General features: G+C 38.9%; 1 protein-coding gene across 1 annotated transcript in view; it reads left to right on the top strand.

Annotated features, from left to right (window-relative positions):
* ADCY3 (adenylate cyclase 3) overlaps window positions 1-22,493 on the top strand; it is a 2,166,879-nt gene that overhangs the window by 1,440,097 nt on the left and 704,289 nt on the right. Inside the window, exon 10 of the mRNA XM_044062394.1 lies at window positions 17,796-17,957. Within this exon, the coding sequence (XP_043918329.1) occupies window positions 17,796-17,957 (162 nt within the window). The remainder of the gene's footprint in view (window positions 1-17,795; window positions 17,958-22,493) is intronic.

Here is a 22,493-nt window from a genome sequence, read left to right as displayed (position 1 = left end):
GAAAACTATGCTCTCATGCCTCAGACAACCTTCCATCTAACTTTCTCAAGCTAGCTGCCGATGGCATAGCCCTCCCCATCACCATACTTATCAACCGTTCAATCCAAGAATCCTATGTACCCCTCCTCTGGAAGAAAGCGTTTATCATTCCCATCCACAAAGGAGGCAACAATACTGAAATTTCCAACTTCCATCCTATAGCCATCCTGTCCCCTATCTCAAAAGTCCTTGAAAAATGTATACACTTGCATTTCATTCCCTACCTCCTAGACAGTCAACTTCTTTCTCCAAGCCAACATGGATTTAGTACTACCACTGCCCTTCTCTCCTTCCTTGACATCATCAACCGTGCCCGAGACTCTGGCAACATTGTATCTAGCCTTCTACTAGACTTATCAAAGGCCTTTGATACTGTTTCCCACAACCTTCTCTTGTCCAAACTCTTTCTTCTCAATCTCTCTCTCCCTCCTCTATTAACTGGTTTTCCAGTTACTTTTCTAATCAACAGCAAGCCATCAAGCGGAACAATAGTACCTCTTCCTTCCTTCACACTCCAACAGTAGTTCCATAAGACTCAATACTGGGCCCCTTACTTTTTAACATCATTAATAATTTTCATCAGTGAATTCCTAATACCAAACTTGTCCAATACGCAGATGATTCCACCATAATTTGCTATGCTCAATCTCTCCCCAAACTCATGCAACTAACACAAGATGCCTTCTCTTGTACTGAGTCTTGGATGCTGAAAAATCACCTTGTTCTCAGTGCATCCAAAACCAAAATCATGATCTTTACCCCATCTAAAAACACCTCTATCAATAAAAATTCCTTCTCCATAGTCAGTCAGAATAAGATTCCCACTGAAATAGTCTCCCATAAAAAACGTCTAGGTGTTATCAACGATGAACATTTAAAGTTTGACATTCATATACAAACTAGTATTAAGAAAACACACCAAAAGCTCGGAATGCTGTATCATCACAGCCGTTATCTCACTCCCTCTTCCAAACATATACTGTCTATTTCCTACCTCATCCCCTCTTTGTTGTATGGCGCCCCTCTCCTTACCAACCTTCAATCCTCCCTAAAGTCAAAACTGTTATCCTGCTACAATAAAATCTCTAAGTTTGCTACCGGGACCAAATCCTCCTCCCACCACTGTGATGCACTCCTTGAACTGGCTGGAACTCCCCCACTATCTCTCTTACATTTAACTGTTAACTGCTCACAAACTCATTTTCAAACCCTCTAACTGCCCTTTCTTCTCCTCCATACTCTCCTTGCATCACCCTGAAAGACTACACAGGACCAGTAAGCAGAACCTCCTCGAAGTGTACAAACCCTTGCTTGCACCTGGGCAATTTCTCCTATCTTTCTCCCTCGCTCGCCTATGGAATTCACTTTCCCCCACATTCGAATCACCCAGAACGACTCCACCTTCAAGATCATGCTCCATTCCCATCTCTCTTCTCACTAGGAATGCTCATGCTTTCTCCCCTCCTGACTCCCTCTATATCATTTATGCTTTTCCATCCTTTTTTTCTCTCGTTTCTCAAAAATCAACCTAGTGACTCCCTTAATTTTATTTTCACGCCCTCTCCCTTTTTTCCTTTCACATAACTCAGCCTATTCACCTTTCACTGTTCTACTCTCTTGCTAATCCTTCCTACCTCTCACCTCATGAAACTGAGTGCATAAGTGCCTGCACTCCAAATTATACTTATTATACTTATAATTCCTTGTTGGGCACTGATAGTTGTCATCCATCCTGTATTGTGAATAAGATTCCCAAATCTCAGTTTTTGAGAATTAAGAGAATATGCTCTTCGAAGTTAGATCGTTAACAACATAGCAAAGAACTCAAAATAGATTTCAAAGCAGGGGATATAATGTTTCTGTTAAATGCCAAGCTCGTTGTTTTGCTCAGTCTTTGAATAAGACCACCTTATTTTGTCACCAGACACGTAATAAGATAAACTGTAGTGTTCAATTTATTACCAGTTTTGGAAGTAATACCAGACAATTTTGTGACCTTATTAATAGAATACTTCTGTATTGGACAATAATTTGCCTAAAATATTGTCTACGCTTTGTATGTTCACTTATAGGAAGGTAAAAACATTTGGTAATTTTTTAAATCATTTTAAGAAAACTCATTTTGTTGCTAACAGACAACAAACTATTGAAGGTGTACCTTTGGTTGGATGCTTCCCATGTGGACATTGTACAGCTTGCAGATATGTCATGAAAATAAAACATTTTTCATCTGCTAACACTTCTGTTGTATATGACATTAGATGTTTTGCCAATTGTATATCAGAATGGATTATTTTTACACTGAAGAAGGCTAGGTTAAACCCAGGCCGAAACCGGTCTATTTGAGTAAGTCTTTATGAAGTTTGAATAAACTTTACTATTTCTCACAGCTCACTTGTTGCTGGCTAACTTTTATTTTTATTTAGTAGACTACCAATGTTCTGCATTTTTATGTGGGACAAACTTCAAGACAGTTTAAAATTCATATTTCTGAATATTTAAGTGATATTTGCAATAAAAGAATGTCTAACGCTTTATGTAGACACATTTAGCAGCATACTTCAGCAAAATTTAGATTTACAGCCATTGATCCTATTAGTATCAAGGGAAATAATAAGTTGGGTTGGCATGATATTTTGATTCATAAAGAGTGATTTTGGATTATCAAATTAGGTGCCTTATGTACTCCTGGGCTAAATTATGTACTTTGATTAGTGATAGGTAGGGGGTGTCTGAGTTTTTCTTATATATTTACATGTTTGGTTAGGATGTTTCATTCCTTTTATTTTTTATGTGACTGTTATTTGCACTGAAGAAGGCTTGGCCAAAAGCTGTTTGCTTATTTTTTGTAATTATATTGTTATTAAATAGTTATTGGAATCACCGTTCTTTTTGTGCTGGCCATTTTTATGGTTTTCATGACTTAAAAGTGTCAATAGACAGAACACTTACCCAGTGTACAGATAGAAAATAAATAAATTAATAAGATCAGTTTCAAAAAGTAGTAGAGTTAGAAGGCAGAACACGCAGAGAAAACCTGAGATTTCCTGCTATACGAGAGAAACTGGAAGGCACAGACTATTAATTTTATGAATGCCGCAGTGGTGCAGCAGTACCATTGTTGCCTCACAGCAAGAGGTTCTCTGGTTCAATTCTCAGCTGAAGTGCCTTCTTTGCAGAGTCTGCATGTCCTCCCTGCATTCATGTGGGTGTCCTCTGGGTGCTCTGGTTTCCTCCCATGTTACAAAGACATGCATCTGGAGTGTTTCTCCCCGGGCCTCCACTGAAAATTGGCTTTGTTCCAAGTCGGACTTTCCCAGTTAACAAATGTTAAATAAATAAAAAAAAAGATAAAATAAATAAAAGTAAAAATAAGCAACCAGAGTAGTGTTGCACCAACAGGAATTGTTAATTGAAAGGGCATACCATGTGTATGCTTCAAACTCTGCCATGAGAAAGCAGCCAAGGCCTATACTAGTAAAGATGTAATCATTCCAGCAGAAAGAGTTGCCCTTGACAAAATTGTGATAAAAAGGAAAAGTGTTGAAATAGGAGACAATAAAGGGTTTGTATAAAATGATTATTCACTGTACAACAGGTAGAAGAGAAGCATGTTTATCCCAACATTCAGAGACTGTCAGGAGGCAGGTGTGAGATTCAAGCTGCTATGTCTAGCTGTTGTCAGAATATTTTTTTTCCTGGAGGATCAAAGACTTTTTTGATGTACAATAAGCTAAGGAGGAAATACAAATGTTTAACCAACAAAGAGTGAGCCAGCAAGCAGAAAAAATATATTGTTTCCTTTTTTTATGACAGTAACAAAGCTCGTAGAGAATATTTGTCAGTGATACCATTTCCATTGTTGCAAAGGAAAATGCTTTATTGACAGAATAAAACACAGGAGCTGACTAGAAGAATCAAGATTACTTTGGACTTAAATCAGAGACTGGTGCTTGGAAATGGAGATAACTAGCAACATTATGCAATTAGAGAATACATGGGTGACTGTAAAACATCAGTTACATCAGATATATAATTAAACTTCTGAAATGTGCATTTGCAAGAAGTGGCTGAGAAAAATTGGAATTTTGTTGATTGTGTTAAACCAGTTGTTGAACTGTAAAGTATAAACCCCATGTTATTTCACTAATGTTTGGAATGGCAATGAAAAGACTGAAGAATTAACAGTAAGTAAAGTACTTTTGTTCTTATTAATAATTATATAAAATGTTGGGGGTCCTTATCAGTAATTCTTGTATATGTTAGACATATTAAAGAAAGAAAGTAATGTTTCTTTGTTGTAATGTATCCAGGTGTTTCACTGTGGCTAGGTGAGAGAGGCTGGAAAAAAACATGTTAAAGTTAATATAATGTTGTGATCTTGGGCTGCTGATCAGATAGTGTAGGGGTGAACAGTGGGTTGGGAGTTGGAGTAATGGTTAAGATGTTTACCTCACAGACACAAGGTATAGGATTTGATTCTCAACTTTGAAGAAAAATTGGGTAGGTTGAAAATGGCCTGCAAGGGCAACTAGCCTAGTACTCGTCTATGAATCTATGAACCCATGATCATGTGATATTTAGAGTTAAGACAGTGATCTCCCCATGTTTTGCAGAGCTAGATATCCACATTAATATCCTTAGTTCACACTGCAGATATTTTTTTTATTAAGCAAGTATGTTTGAAAAATAAGACAAAATGGTGAAAGGCATGGAAAATGGTAGTCATCAAGACATTAACTATTTTTTCCCCAATACCAAATGTTGTCGGTAGGAGCCAAGAAATCTATAGGTGCAAGCAGGTGAACATAAGAAGTCTGCACAGTGTGTTTTGTCTAAAATTTATAAATATTCTTTTGTGCATCTTCAAAATTAATAGCTGTTTTTTTTCCTCATTACTAATTGTTTTCACTTGGAGATTTGCTCTCTGCATGTGCAAACTATTAATCATTAGACCTCTGGACACTCCCTGCTTCCTGCATTGCTCTCAACAGATTGTAACTAAAATTTAAAAGTACAGTGGCAAATAGTTTAGTGAAAAATCAATGAAGTTTGAAATTGCAGAAAATGAGTAAGATATACAAGTAGTTGCCTCTCCAGAAGGCTTGAACTTTAATGCATTTAGTATAACAGTACACAGTTTACTTATTTTAATGTAGCCAGTCCACTTTTTCTTAGGGCTAAAAGTTAATGTTTATTGTAGGCCTGCAAATTGTTTTTCACATCTAGGAGAGGAACTAGATAAGAAAAGACAGAAATTGTATATAAGAACACAGGTTCTAACATTCACTTTAGCATCTGTAACCTTACTTTTAGAATATTTAATGCCAATGGATACAGTCATTAATTTGGGGTAGGTGGTCCTGTCTGGATGGGTACACTTAATTTGTTGAAAGTTTACACAGTTTTGTGTATTTGTTGCAAGTTAAAAGGGGGTGGTGAGATTCTAAAAATGTATATAGCTTCTTTTTGCGTGTTTTCACTGAAAATAAAAGTTGTGAAAAATCTGACACAGATTCAAATGGAGATGACAAGAAGCAACTACAAAAGAGTTCAGCTTTCCAGACAGTGTGCATGTAAGCTAAAAAGTAGAAAGGTTCATTCAAAATATCTGTCATGTATAGTAGGTGGGAGTAACAGCTTTCTATCATAATAGCTATTTTATCCATATTATCATGGAATGAAAATGGCCTTTCCGGCATACACAAAAAGCAGAGACTATTAAACTATGTTAAGAAATGTAGGGTGCAAATAACAATCTTGTAGGACATACATTTGGATAGAAATGAGCATGTGAATTTGACAAGGAAAGCATGATTGACATTCAGCAGAATATTAGGAACAAAGGAAAGGGAAGTAATAATACTGGTTGCTAGAGGGGCTTCAGTAATGATAGAAGAGGAAAAAGACAATAATGATAGATTTGTGATAGTAAGGAGTTACTGACAAGGGAGGAAGGTTGCACTTGCATATATTTATATTCCACCTAAAGCTACTAATATGGAGCTTAAGAGAATTTTGGAAGAAATAATCAGCTTTCAGCAGGAAATATTTTTATGGGTGGGGATTGGAAGTTGGTTTGCAACAGTGAGGATATACCAGGGGACCTAGAAGGGTAAATATAACAAAAGTGTACATTTCTGAAGAAATATATGTGAATAGTTTGTCTGTAAGACGTGGATTCTGTGTAGGAGCTCTGACGGAATATAAATATTATTTTCAAGGTACAGTAACTGTGCTAGGCTGGGAGGGCGGCCACGGTGGTGCAGCAGTTAGCGTTGCTGCCTCACAGCAAGAGGTTGTCCGGTTCGATCCTCAGCTGGGGTGCCTTCTGTGCGGAGTCTGTATGTCCTCCCTGTGGTCGTGTGGGTTTCCTCCGGGTGCTCCGGTTTCTTCCCACATACCAAAGACATGCAGTAGGTGAATTGGACACACTAAATTGGCCTTAGGTGTGAGTGTGTGTGTGCCTTCTGTGGAAGGTTGGGCGCCGGGCTGGCAGCTCGACACCGTAAAACTCCACTGCCAATCATGAGTGGACAGATGATCCTCTGTGGCGACCCCTAACCAGGAAAAAGCCGAAAGAAGAAGAAGAAGTAACTGTGCTAAGCTGGTATTATATCTCACAAGAGCATATGCATCTAACTGAAAGCTTTGGCTTGCATTCAAAAACTATTTTAGATCATGCAGCATTAAAAAGTAAGATAAAGGTTATGAAGTGAAACTGAGATACTGGCACTTTCCTGTTAAAGTGAGATGAATGTAAAAAAATGCATAGTGGGATTAATTTGAGAACTATTAGAGAAAATAGAAAGGCCTTTAGTAGGGATAGCTAGTAAGTGGGACAAAATGGATTTTAAAAACAAGATAGAAGTCAGATAAAGAGATATGGAAAATAAGTAATAGGATTTATTTAGAAGGGTTGGTAAAATACTGCAGTATAAAGGGAATCTCACAGAAAAGGAAGAGGAACAACTTGCAGAACACTAATGAGAAAAAAGGAAATATTTAGATAATATGCATGAGTTTTGAAAGCTGTTAAGCAACTATTTTTGATAAAAAAAACTCCAGGTTCTAGAAAAGTTTAACACAACAACTTAGGCAACATAAAGTAGAAAAGGTTGTCACCAAAGTTATGGAGCCTATGACTAGAAAAACAACCAGAAATCATATGAGTGTGTTAGATATTTTATAAAACTGTATATAAAGCAGAGAAATGTGGAAACCAAGAAAAAGCACAAATGGAAATATTCATGTAAGACGTAATTATGTCAAAGGTTCATCTCAATGACAATAGTGTAAATAGTTCCAGGCAAAAAATTAACTTTATATGCAAGTTAACTTGCTAAATACTGTTTATGTTACTTATAAATAATAGCAGCATTGACTTTTTGTTTATCACTTTCACACTATATTTTTTTCTAAGTCTTTTTGGTCCCACTGATTCTGTGACCATTAGCCTCTTTACCACCGCCAATTTGTCCTTTTGACCTACAGGCCTAACATAGTCTCCATACTAGCAGCTGTCCTAGGGATGGAAGGGGGAAAAGACAAAAAAGGAACATAATTGCCTTCAAGCGAGAAAACTGCAACCCTATTACTAAACTGAGGTTTTCCACACGCAGCTCAATCTCTTGTTCCCCTGTCGTGTACTGTTGATGGTCTTGTCAGGCCCACTGATGCATGCAGAGGAATACACATGTCTAACATCTGGTTATAGCATATACACCTTGGCAAGCAAGCATGTCTCAGACTTTATGTTGCACTTCTCGACACCCTACCTTCACTGTGTATCAATGTTATAGCTGATTAGACTGTCTCCCACCCATTTAGGTGGGTCAGCCAGTGTCAGCCATGCACTCTCACCCTACCTGGCCATCTTCTCCAATGTGAGAGTCATTAGTCAGTCCCACATCACCAGGCTCACAGTCACAGCTTTATCCCTCTGAGCTGCAGAGCTGCTGTACATCTGCTCAGTATATGACTGTACTCAAACATACAGCTTAGTAAATGTTTTGTACCCACTTTATAAAGTTTGGGGCCCTGAGGACTCAAGCCTATTCCAGCAAGCAGTAAGTACAAGGTAGGACCCAGCCTTTGATAAAATGCCAGTCCATCACATAAAATAGGCAGTTAAGTACCCAACGCTCATACTTCTTACATTGCCTGTCCACTTGCCAGTATGTGTTTCGAATCTGGGAGGAGTTGGGTATCTGCAAACAGCACACAAAAGTTTCAACAGCTGAGAATGTAACACTGGATCCTAGCACTGATTGGCAGCAGTGCTAACGGTTGAACTAACATGCTACCTTACAATCATGGATCTGTTGCAGCCAAACATATCCATGGTTTTACTCAGAGGAGGCTAATCCAGAAGTGGAAAGGGCAAGCTGTAAACAGACACACATCAATCACTAAAGTAGTGGTCTTCCATTAAGTAAGGGTGTGTCAGCTTCCCAGATAGTTACTGACTAGAAACACTGTGGCACACTGCATATCTAAAACAGTGGTTGCGTGTGAAACTCAAGTAATTACAATAAATATTTTGTATAAATCGCATGTAACACACTTATGGCCTCTTGCTGTAAAAACATTTTCTTTGTCATATTAAAACTGATTCCAGGATGACATTTTCTTACTGCTGTATGAATTACTTTCCCAGTAGATTCTGGTTAGTAAAATAGTAGAACATTATCATTTCCTTCAAGTTGTCTTAAACAAATTTAGTGCAGGATTCACTCAGCAAGTGAAAAAAGTAATAAAATGATAGTTTATTCATACTGCTTGTAGCAAACCCGTAGTTTTTATTTATTTAGTTTATTTAGATATGTTATTTAAATTTGTTAACTGCATAAGAGGACTGGTTCAAGGATCCTTTTCAGCTACAATCTGAGCCAAAGGAAAGTATGCAGCAATGAATACAAATTTTAAGAGCTAGAGTGATGCAGTACTGAAAAGATTCAGGAACCTCAGCATAGCCCATTATGTAAGAGACACTGAGGAGATTGTATCAAATGCATGAACATAAGAACAATACCAGGCTAGCAGTCACAGGGGCACTATAAGATGCCAAGCCTTATACACTAAGTAGGTACACTTAAAATTTATATCTACCTTAATACGAACACTTAATAGCACTTACCTCCCATCTCAAGCAGGACTGTGTATGATACTTCTGGTGTAAAATTGTAAGCAGGCAGTACGTGAAAATCATTTTAAAGAACAATATTTGCCATTGTAGTACTTTATTGACTGGTCTGGAGTTGTGACATTTTGTGTGACATTTTGTGTTGCATTTTGTGAGATGGCGCGCATATTTTAAGCATTATTGTCTGATAAGGGGTCCAAGTGGAGCTGTGACATTTTGCAATGCAGTGCATTTTATAATAGAGAAGTAACACATTATTAAAAAATGAGCAAATACTATTAGTGGCATAGCACAGATGAAGTGGAACTTCATGGTAAAGTAAGATACAGAAAGTTGAAATAAGCACTTAATACTTATTTCCATGACCCTGAGTTCATCCCTGGCACTATACAGGCGTAACCTGGACCAGTGGATTGGAAATCAGAAATTTATCCCTGGTCTGTCACCTGTGTCTTTAATGTATAGAGACAAACTATAAATGTTTGACCATGCATGTCCTAGCTTACACATAACCCTAAAAATAACTTCTAGGGCACCAAACTTATTGGATAAATTTGGAGCGCCTAAGTTTAAAATGGCCACTGTGACCATTAGACTATTATATGCCAATTAACCTATGAGTACATGGATAAAAAATTAACTGAAGTGGTGTATGTAAAGGCTGTACTAGCAATAAAAACATGACGCTGAAAAAGGTGCCGATATTATCAAACAGCTGACAGTTTTGACAGCAAATCTAACAGCTGGTAAATGAACTATCAGGTGAACAGGATGTGCACAGAGATGATGACTTTCAGAGTATTAAAAGGTTATCAGTTTAGTTTCAAAAACAAGTTTTCAAGCAGCATGATCCTACTTTCTAAGGAGACTGTATTGACATTACTTGTTGCTTTATCAAGCTTCATGCAGTATTATTGGCACAGTGTTTCTGTGATTTGCCTAGTCAGGTTTAATGAATTTGGAAAGGACATTTGCTAAAGGTCAGTTATGCATCTAAGCTTTATTGATTGGAAGAATTTTGTTTCACGGTTTGCTATGTCAGTATAATGTTTAAATATTTTGGATATTACATTTGAATTTATGATGCTCATTTTTAATTTTAGCTGTACACTGCATCATAGAGCAGCCAGTAGTGAATAAATGAAGAATTAATTTCTTCATTTAGCTGCCCCATGTATCTTTGGGTCTATATTAAAAGCCTGAAAGGACTAAAGATCGAGCCTATGTACATTGACACATAAAGGTTTCCTGGTCAGCAGCACGATGGTGAGGATAAGGAAATATATTCTTTTCCCCACTGTAGTGTGGTGTCGGAGTTGGTATATTTAGGTAGGGGGGGGCAAAACCCCCCACATGGGGGGTGCAGGGGGGCTTGCCCCCTGCAAAAGCATGTTAAATTAATTATTTAGTGTTATTTTTTACTTACCTGTGTGGCGCATTCTGATGACGGAACTCATTCTGCATTTCGGAATTCACTGTTTTAGTGTTTCGCTGTTTATGTACATCTACCTTTATGTGTCGATGTACATAGATTCGATCTTTAGTCCTTTCGGGCTTTTACTGTAGACCCATATCTTTAACGCCTTAGTCTTCACAGGGTTGTCTTTCCTCAAATCAAGCATGGTATAATTGCCCCCATTCCCAAAGTTCCCCCTCCTACTTTTATACAAGACTTCAGACTCATATTCAGTCTCTGTCTTTTAACTAAGCTATCAGTGATTTCTTTATGATGAAATCCTAGAATATGTTAATAAGTAAGGTATCTTGATAGATAGCAAACATGAGTACAGACCTGGCCTCAACATCCATACTGTTGCATACTCCTCATTGACAAAATGTACTCATCCATAGAAATAAAACATCAAATAGATACCATCCTCATAGACAAAGCAGTGCTTTGAAATTGTTATTCAGAAATCCATTATAAAAATAAAACTTCAGAGTCTTGACTTCAGCTCTCCCACTTTCACATATTTTGTAGCTATAATAACCCAATGACATTCTATATCACATCTACCACAACAGTTACAGGCATCTTCAACTGTGACATTCCCCAAGGTATTGTTCTGAGGCCTGTCTTCTTCTCTCTCTTCATTAATGACATTGCCTCCTTCATTAATTCCACAAATATCACACTCTATGCAGACAGTATTGTACAGTGTAACTTCGTTTCAGATATATTTTTGGTGTAGAACTACCTCCAGTCTGACTTTGTGCTGCTTTGTATTTGGCTTACCAAGAACAAGCTCTGCCTAAAAAAATATGAACAGCCACTGTGCTATTCAGTTCAAATCTCAGACTTCTTAGCTACTTTCAGTTTAGTCATCTACACCCCTGACAGAAAAAAAAACATTTGGCAAGTGAACCAATACAAATATCTGTCTCTCCTGCCTGATCCCGCCCTAACTTTTAGAAACCACACACACCTTATTTGAAGTAAAGTATCCAAACATCTGTTGTTAAGAACATGCTCATACATAGACTGTAGTACAGTCTTCCCCTAACAGCTCTCAAAGCTCTTCTCAAAACACTTACTGTTAAGGCATTTTGTAGATCATTTCTCTCTCCCCTAATGCAGAATGTTATTGGACTGTTCTAAAAATAGATGTCAATGTCACCCTTCTGCTGTCATCACTAACCTTTAAAGTAATGAATGACAGTGACTGCCCCTCACTCAGAATGAGACTTGCATTCTGCTCCTCATCTTACAACCTTTGCAGTGAAAATTATATTCTGAAAGTTAAAAGACTTAATTTCCATGAAACAATAAATGAAAAAAAAAGTTTTTCAAATGTAGCCCCAGCCGCAGGGAACCACCTTTTTAAACAAATTAGAAAATAATCCTGACATTTTTGTTTTAGAAGAAATCTAAATCAGAAAGTTTGCAGTTGTACAATGCTTCATAGACAAAGGCGAATATTCCTACCCTTCTTACTTTCAGCCTCAGCCATACAAAGATTTGTTAAACATCAGAGAGTCATTGTCCTTGTTGGAGTGAATGACTTGAGACGTACCTCCCTGGCCTACATGAAAAGATACATGGAAGAGCTCTCGGATCATGTAGCCCAGGCAGGTATGACCCTAGCCCTGAGTAGCATCCTGCCCTCGCTCCGAATGATACCACAGTATAAGGACAAAATGATTGACTTCAAAAATTGGCTAAGCTTCTCGTGTCATTCAGTGGGGATCCAGTATCTGTCTGCCTGGAACAACATGATCGTCAGACCACAATGCTTTGCCAGAGATGGTCTGCACCTGTCTCCCCTGGGATTCACGTTACTGGCTAAGGCTCTTGCCACCCCTATAGTGACTTTTTTTTGGCAAAGTTAAAAGGACAAACCACCACCATAACAGGTACAAGCATGCAAAATCTGAAGGTAATGCTACTCAATGTTAGAAGTCTAAACCTCAAAATGCACTCTCGAGGCACTCCTAAACATGGAGAACATCGATCTCTGTGCAGTAGCTGAGACCTGGTTCAAGGCTTCAGTGAGCACCCCTGCAGTATCAGGCTGCAACTCTTACTGCATTTTTCGGCCACCAAACCAAGACCGAAACACTAAAGGCGGAGGAGTGTCCATATTCACCAAGGATATTCACAACACCAGGCTAGTTGTCCAACACAATGCGTCTGAAATTCTCCAGGTGCAACTAACACCAGGTAAGACTTCAATCCAAATTGTAGCTTGCAACAGATCCCCCACCATGTCCCAAGATTCTCACTACACATTTCTAAACATACTGGAAAATATTAAGATACAACCAAACACTCTAATACTGGGTGATTTCGACTTCCCTGCCATTAACTGGGAAAACTACTCATGTACCAACACCATTGCCCAACGGTTCTTGAAATTCATAAATTCCAATGCCCTGGATCAACTAATCCTTATTCCCACCACTGGCTCCAGTATCCTAGACTTGGTCATTACCAACATGGGAAATCGATGCTGCACACCTATGGTCACCCTCTTGTTGGTCAGGTCTGACCATAAGCTAATCACCCTTGACTTCCACCCCCCAGTAAGGAAACCTCCGTAAAAAACTTCTCAAAAGCCAACTTCATGCTATTCAAGTCAGAAGTGACAAACTTCATGACACCTATGCAGATGGGAACTGAAAGTTCGACTGCTGAATCCTGCACTAAAGCATTGTACGAGCACATCCACTCGTGCATGAATCGTGCCATCCCCAATAGAACCAAGATGCTCTCCTCCAAAAAAAGGAAGCCAATCTGGTGGTCCCTTGCCATAAACAAACTTTACAACAAAAGAAAGAAATGGTTGCAAAAAAGAGGAAAATCCCAGGATGCAAAAAACTCCCTTACCAGCCTCAGTAAGATGCTGAGATCCCTCATAAAATCCTCCAAAGCTAGTTACGAAAATAAAATTGCGAAAGATTCCAAAGACAACCACAAGGTATAGCTATGTCAAGAATCTAAGTAGCAATGCTCAGATCTGCTCTGAGCTACAACAGAATGGCATTAAATGTACTGATCCCAAGGATATTGCCATTATCCTGGCAGATCGATTCAGTGCAAACTTCACCCCTCACTCACCCCATAAAGGGCCCATCTCAATACCAAAAGATTGCCAAATTCCAGTAATAACAGCCACACAGGTAAAAAACGCACTCTCCAAAGCTAAGAATACAGCATCCATGGGACCAGACAACATCCCCGACTGTGTACTACATGGACTACAAAATGAACTGGCACCTCACCTAAGTGTCATGTTTAATCATAGCCTCACCTCAGGCTTTGTGCCCATTGAGTGGCGCACAGCTACAGTTATCCCACTCCACAAGGGGGGATCCACTTTGGATCCCAGGAACTACCGCCCCATCAGTCTGACGAGCCTGATCTGCAAGGCCATGGAACGTATTATCATGGAACTTATAAACAAACACATTGGTCAACTTCAAGCACTGAACCCCACGCAGTTTGGGTTTGTGAAGGGCCGATCTTGTCTCCTGAACCTGATTGACTTCTTCAAATCAATCTCCAGAGCCATGGACAAGGGTAAGGTGAACCACACAGCCTATCTGGACCTCGCCAAGGCCTCCAACACCATCCCCCACTCTAGAATCTTTGATAAACTTAGTAAGCTGGGCATTAATCCCTACATCACTCGATGGGTTTCCAACTGGCTTACTGACAGAACCCACACTGTAAAAGTAGCCGGCTCCAAATCCAGCTCCAGACAAGTGACAAGTGGAGTACCTCAGGGTTCAGTCCTGGGACCGCTCTTGTTTGGCATCTACTTCTCTTGATTACAGGCCAACACTAAGGGACTCTGGCTAACAAAGTTTGCAGATGACTCCAAACTGGGAGCCATTATTAAATCCCCAAATGATGTGGATATTCTACAGAAGAGCCGTACAGAAACTGATGTTTGGTGCGAGAGCCATGGGCTCAAGCTCAATGCCAAGAAATGTATAGTTATCCCCTTTGGGAAAAAAACATGTACCCGTGAATTACCACATAGGTGGCAGTACACTACACACTGAAAGTGTGATAAGAGACTTAGGGACACAGGTGGACAGTGGTCTCACCTTCGATAACCACATCGTCACAACAGTCAGGAAATCCTTCTGTGTGGCAGAAGTCATCACTAAGGGCTTTTCATCCAGAAAAAAGGAGGTCATTGTCCCACTTTACTCATCCCTCATTAGACCCATTATAGAATACAACTCCCCGTTTGGTATGTACCTCTCAAGACATCTGCAACAACTGGAAAGGCTGCAGAAATACCTCACTAAAAGAATCACAGGCCTAAAGCAGATGCCCTGTGCTGACCATCTAAAAAAAACTCCACCTATACTCTTGTCGCATATTGTCTACTCAGAGGCGATCTCTGCTTAACATGCAAGGCCATGTCAGACCCAGAGCTGTTGGACATGCTACTCTTAAAGAAATCCCAGTTCTTCAGAGACACATGCTCCAGGGATCTAAACCTTATCATCACAATGAACAAAACATGCTGGAGGGATAGGTTCCTGACCCAGAGACTCCCCATACTCTGGAACAGACTGCCCATACATGTCAAGCAGAGCGCCTCTTTGGCCCTCTTCAAAAGGAACCTTGATGATTGGGTAGGAGATAGGAAATTCACCCAGGGTCCAGGGAAGTAAATACTGTGGGAAGAAATAGCCAGGGAATTGTTATGGCTATGCTTGTATAGGCCTAGGGCCGATAGCCTAGTACCAACCTGTGAACCTCAAGTTAATTTCAGTCTGTTATACTTCATGCAGTTAGCCACATAAATATGTGCAAATTTGTTTTATTTTTACTAAATCACACTCAATTTCTGCTCAAACTTATTAATAGCTTGTATATGAATGCATTTTTTTTATATTTATGTAAAGTACTTTTGCATGTTTTTGTCTGTGTACTCTCTTACTGCCGGTATAATGTAGCCTTTCATTTGTTTATATTGTACTCTTCTTAGCTTATGTATCTGTTCCAGTTTACTATTGTTATTTCAAATGGCAAAACATTTGCCGTTCGAAATAATGAAAAGTTAAACCAAAGCAAAACATTTTGACCTTACACAATGTCACCCCAAATGATCGACACATTTAAGTCGACATTGTCGCCGAAATTGTGAAGTGATGCCCGTATAGGAGCTGCTCCCCCACACCCCCTGCTACTAATATATTCCAACTCCGAGATCGCACTACCGTGGGGATATGGATGAAGTTCCAATCCTCACTGCACCACAAGCTCGTACATATAGTCAAACACAGTTATACGAATGCACTACTGCATTCGTATAAATGTGTTTGACTATCCAATACACTTTTAATTTTGCGAATGACATTCTGATTTTCGGCAGCATAACTGCCGACAGAAAGTCGTTTGCACAAATGATAGTAAACCATCTGTTCCTACTTTTTTAACCAAGTCACAATTGAGGAGAGTATATTACTTCGGTCTAAATTGATGTAAGTTGCCTCATTTATATTAGTAGAATTGACTTTCAAGTAATGTATTACTTCAGACTAATTTGATGCAAGTTGCCTCACCTCATGTAGCAAGTTGTGTATGTTCTGCTTAAAGTGTTTCTGTTATGCATTGCTTTTCCAGTAATAAGAATACAAATGTTTAGCTTTGTACTAGAATAATTTGTAAAATGACTTGCAGTTTGGGTGTTTTGTACAAAATACACAGGCACAGTTTGACACTGTTTAAAGATACCCATTTTGCACTTGTTTTCTAAACCGCTAAGATGCTTCATAATTGTTTTACTGTTTTGTGGATCATTTTGTTACAGTAGTTATTTGAGTTACTTTGAGGAATCTTTTTAACTCATAGTGACAATATTCCATATTTCCTTATGTCTGGCACAGCTGACATGTATTGCTGAAGTACTGACATACACTCTTAGGGCACTGTTCACAAGGAAATTAAATCAAGAATTCCTACAGCTTTCCCCTTTTAATTTCAGAGACATTTTTAACATGCTTTTGCCTCTGCACATGCCTGCCATTATCCTTCTCTCCAGTGAATTTCAGCCTATTTATTCCAAAACTGAAAGCAATGCAGCCATCAGCTTCAGCAAGAATTGACCAGAAAGAAACCGCCATCCAAGCAGGTCTGAAGGTTGTTTGGTACAGCACGCCCACCTCTGTTACAGACTTTGCGCTCTAACAGCTCATGGGACCTACAGTGGAGAACCGGTGTACCCACTAATTCTATCCCTGGCTCAGACCATGCTGCTGTCACTTCTCCCAAGATGCCTAGTGTTGAATTCCTCATTTACATGGGCAGCTGGGGAATTTTTCTTTAAGACTTAACCCCCTGTGTTACCAAGGTGCCCTAATCTGCCCTCCCTGTGCATGTGGTTCTACACTTACACTAATTAAGGGCTACTATAACCCACATATAGTCTGTGTGAGCTTCATAGGTTAGTACTTGGCTGCTTGCCCTTGTGTACCATTTTAAGCCTAGCCTTTTTCCTGTAGTAAGTATCGAACCTCATACCTCTTGTTTGTGAGGTAAACACCTTAACCATTGTGCCATCCCCTAACTTCCACCCAATAGCTATGGAATGCAAGCAGTGATCAGAAACCATCACTCTGTCTCCTCTCAGATGGGTGAACCTGCAATGGCTGCCCACTTCCACTGTTGTCCACACAGTTCCTGAAGTTTCTGAGACACTAGTTGAACTAGATTCGTCTGGGTCATAGTCAAGGCTTTATCCCTCTATGCTATAGAGACTAGCCATTTGGGAATGTGATGATGACCGTGCTTTTATTCCTTAACATTTTAGCATGAAAATATGATAATGACCTTACTCCCTTTAACATTTTGGAATGCATTGATTACTATGTCTTTACTACTTTAATATTTTAGAACACTGCAACAGGATATAACATGAAAGGGGTCATATAAAGGAGAAAATTAATCTCTGTAAATTCTTTTAGATTAAAAGTAGTAGCAATTTCAGAGAAATGATTTGAATGGTATAGAGATTTATTGAATAATGGTGTCTTTTTGCATTTCACATGAGAATAATGTTTCCATTTAGATGTTTCTATTGTTTCTACAGATGTACATACTCTGAAGGATAGAAGACAAGGCATTTAATCTTTTTTGTTTCTTTGATAGACTGAAGGGGAAGTATACACATCGTCTTTCCATGCGCTTCCTCAACCCTGAGATGGAGACTCGATTTTCAGTAGAAAAAGAAAAGCAAAGTGGTGCTGCCTTCACCTGTTCATGTGTTGTTCTCTTTTTCACAGCTATAATAGAAATTCTTATAGATCCCATGTAAGTAAATGTGGGGCTTTAAGGAAAGAGGTCTTGTAATCTGTAGCTGTGTAGTATGAATCACAATGGATTAATATGTATTTACTGTCTTACACGGAGTTAGACATAACCTTACACATTTGCCTTAATTTTATTAGTTAAATTATCTGAAAAAAACTGACAAGAACTACTGAAAGTTACACTCATATTTGTCCTTAAAGTAGTAGAAAGACGATGCAGTTGTATAACTTGTCTTTTTTGTCTAAGTCATCAGCATAGTTGTCAACTGTCCCTGATTTTACAAGAAGTCCCTGATGTTCTTTATTGATACTCTGTATTCTTGTCCTGTCCCTGTTATTGTTGTTATTATTATTATTTTGTATTATTTGTTTCCGTTAGGTAGAGTTACAGTCAGTTAGTAATGCAGATATTAGAGTTTCATACCTTTTATTATTCCAAAAATGCATATTGATGCAAAGTCTGTTGCTTTTTTAACTTTGTAAATGCATTTGAATAATATTTAACAATTATCTTTTATGTTGGGCCTCATTATTTTTGGCTTTGGGCCTGACTCTTGAACAGAGAAGTTGAGAGCTATGGATGTCAGTCCTATTAGCAAACGTAATAAACTTTCCTAAGAAAAACTTTGTGCGTGTTCAAGGGTGCATGCTCTTTTTGTAGTTCTAGTGGAATTGTTAGTGTTTGGATATTTAGCTATTTGTTGTAATTGTTTGCAAGCATTTCAGGTTTCTTTTTCTTATTTACAGTTGCAGTGCACGCTTTTATTTTTTACTTGTTTCCAATAAGATGCACTTTCAGGTTAAGGTAAAATTACTGCATTATGTAATTTAACAGGACAGATGATTGAGCTTTGCATGTTACTATGTAAGAAGTTTGAATTTTGAAAAATCTTCATTGATTTTATTCTAGGTTAGTAAGAGCTAGAGTTTCATACAATGTTAAAGGACTGATGACTTCATGATAAAATAGTGTGAATGAAAAGGCCAAGAGTTTGGTAGTTGAGTCATTCTTAAAACTGGAGATTGTCTTTTCAGTGGGGATAGAGTTAATGACATGTCAGCTAGTTAATGCTCTGATGTTTAATATAGTGGTTAAGCACAATAAACATGGCAAGGGTTTGATCTGGGAAGACGTGTGAACATAAAGAATGCTAGAGGATCTTCCTTGATTTATATTGACCAATGGACCCATCCATCAGCCTGCAGAGAAGCACCTGGCCCATAACATCATCTACCCATTTGTCTACCCTCTGTGCATTTGTGCATATACCCATCAACTGTCCTCCAACACTTTTTGTGTATGTAATGTCCCTATCTGCCTCTCTCTCTCTTTCTTCCACATTTCTCTGTCTTGTCCCTACTACCTACAATTCTCCATCTACCTCATCCACAACCATCACACAGCAACTTCCCTACCCTTCTTTAATATCAATTAAATAAGGAGCTTTCACCACAAAAATAGTCATTCTACCCCAGCATGTATGCCTTATGATTGCCTTTTGTGTTTGCCTCTGCTTATTGTTCTCCCCTTTGCTTCTCTCCTGTCTATCCCATTTCCTCTCCATGTATATGCTGAACAAAGTTGCCACTTTACTTTGCACATATACATTAGTCTTTCTATTAGCCACTGCGTTCAGCTGTACTTCCCTTTCAGTAGTGGCCAATCACTAACTGCATCTGTACTTTGTTGCATTGTGTATGGGGTTGTGCACTGACTTATCTAAGGTAGCCTTCCATAGCATTGATACTTGTCATAGCCGGCCTTAGGCATAGGCAACTAGGCTGCTGCCTAGGGCACCGCTGTATCAGGGGCACTTTTCCAGTATTTATTTGGTGAAGATAGACCAGGATGGGGGCAGCAGGTGGTGTGGGGGGCACCGTGGAGCACTTTTGCCTAGGGCACCAGTTGACCTAAGGCCACTCCTGATGCTTATCACATCAGCTATATGCACTGCTGTAGCACTGTTTCAGCCAATGTGGTACCATAGCAGTTTTCATCCTGTTACCGCCGCACCTCCATTTTCTTATGCAGTCTATTGTTCAGTATACATGCACTATACCCTACCTGTTATAACGCTCATTAGCTATTCATTGACTGGTAGCACTGCATGCCCGCATTACTTGTCTGTGATCCCAGTCATGTATTACAACAGTAATAGAAATGTTCTGTTCAGTTCTGTAACTTCGATACATAACATTTCTGTTTTATCTGGAGTATTTAACTGAAAGAAATTTGTAGTTGCTATCATTAGAGGCCCCAGGTAACTCAAAACATTACATTCTTCCTTCTTTGAGTCACTAAATGAATGTTACGGTTAGTTTTTATCATTATAAGTAATTGTATTTTCCAGTAAAGAAAAATACATGCAGAACAATCATAGTTTGCAAAGTTAGAAATGTTTGCTTTTAATTACTTTATGAAGAAAGTTATGTTTGTGTACTATGATTTCTTGAAATAGATGGTATACTGATTTTCTAACACTCTGGGTAAAGGTCAAACTGAGTAAAAAAAGTCATAATAAGAACATTGGGCAATGTTTTTACAACATCACCTTAAAACGTGGTATTGTTATTTTTTACACTGTTTAATAGTTTGGGAAAATACAATTTACTCAAAATTACATTGTGAATTTGCTTTGTGTTAGTATAGTGTTGAGTGATTTAGTAGAATACTATAGTTCTGTTTTTCATGCACCTTTGGTCTTTTTGGAAATATAAGATAAATTGTTCTGTCATTAGTGGGAGTTTTATATTTTGTGATCACTATCAAAAGTAAAGGTAGTGTAGAAAAAAGCAACAAAATAACTTAAATGCATAGAGAACCATTTGCTTTCATTGCAGCACCTGTTGTGTATTGTATTGTTCATGTGCTATTAAACTGCAGTTTGAATTTTTTGCCAGCAATATACTGTTGGCTTTTATAATGGTAGGGTGCCATAGCTGTGCTCTTCTGGTACCCGTTATACATTCAGAGTACAATAAAATAGCTTGTGGTGTGTCTGGTTGCAGCATTGCTTTTGACAGTCACTATGAAAAGTAAGGGCTTACAGATGAAAGAGAACCGAGTGGCATAGATGTATCAGATCAGGAAGCATGACCTTTCTGTTTATCATAAAGAGTAATCGTAAGTGCATTGCATTGTTGTGTGCTATTTATAATTCCATTTCTTTTTTTTCTTTTTTTGCTTTAATATGTCATTGCAATTGAATATCAGAATGTTTGCTTTATTTTCTTTTATGTTAGTTAAAATGCACAGTTTTATAGCATTAGCTTCATTTGGAGGGTACTGGAAGGAAGCACAACACATTACTAGTTTGCATTTTAAGTCTCAGGGTTTGGTTTAATTTCTTATCCATAGTCATTACATAAAATAGGTAAGACTTTCTGTGTACAGTAGAAGGTGGTGCTGAATTATAAGTGTAGCATGTCTTCCATAATACATTTCAAATTGCTGCAATGCTTTTTTGTTAGTCAGTTGCACAAAGTTGTTTAAGATGGCACTGCTTTGATTGTGGCATGTCTCTGTCAATTATCCCTATGCACTTCTTTGTGTTTTGTTTTTTTCTTTTTTTTATTCATGGTTTTGTGTTAGCATGTATTTTACAATTTTACAACTGATTATGCTGCATCATTTTTTAATCATATGGTAAAAATAATTACTGTTGTGCCCTATCTGACTATACCATTAACAATTTTCAAATCAAATGCAGTATTATTAAGTAAACAATGATCTGAAGTAGGGACTTCATTTGTCAGCAACCTGTGGGTCTTGGATCCGATATCGGATCCGAGCCGGCAACTTGTTTCATAGCTAATGGATCCGAGCTCCTAGCTCCTCCCTTCACCCATAATCCCCTGCCAACCCTCCATGACCCCAGATCTAGTTTGCCGCGCTTGTGGATGGCTGGATTCCTTTGAGCTCTAGCGAAATTGTCAGTTAAGTGTGTTTTTAGTCAACTGTTCTCTCAGTTAAATTTTAAAAAAGTGTGTAAGAGTCAGGTTCCCTGTAATTTTTATTTTTTTTACATAATTTTCCCTCCCTTCGCTGGTCGTTAGTGAGTGTGTGTGTGTGTGTGTGTGTGTGTGTTTGCGTTTTTGGGGCCTGTGTGTTTGTGTAGCAATCCTTTTTCTTCAAAGTATGGCTGAGGCCCCAAAAGCCATTTTTTCTAAATGTACCGAGTGTGGCCATAAGCTCTCCCCGGCTGATGGCCACACTCGTGCTCAGGCCTTGGGGTTGAACACCTCACCTCAGGCTGTACCATTTGTGCAGCGTTCAACCCCAGGGCACTGAAAGAGCGGAGGTCGAAGCTGGTCCTGGCGGGACTTTTGCCCCAGGACTCAGCTCTGGCCTCCGCTGCTCCCGTGGCACTACCACAGGCTGTGGTCATTGCCACTCCTGCCCCCCTTCCTCCGGCCGGGACTCAAACTCCCGCTAAAGCGCCGGAGGACAGGGAGGCTAGGAGGGAGAAACGGAGGGAGAAGCACCACAAACGGCGGGCCGAGGCCTCCGCTTCGGCCCCACCAGCTAAGCGGGCTT

This window comes from Protopterus annectens, chromosome 2.part1 (genome assembly GCF_019279795.1).
Source record: "Protopterus annectens isolate FY-2018-M chromosome 2.part1, PAN1.0, whole genome shotgun sequence".
In the NCBI taxonomy this organism is placed as follows: domain Eukaryota; kingdom Metazoa; phylum Chordata; order Ceratodontiformes; family Protopteridae; genus Protopterus; species Protopterus annectens.
This window is presented reverse-complemented; position numbering and strand designations above follow the sequence as displayed.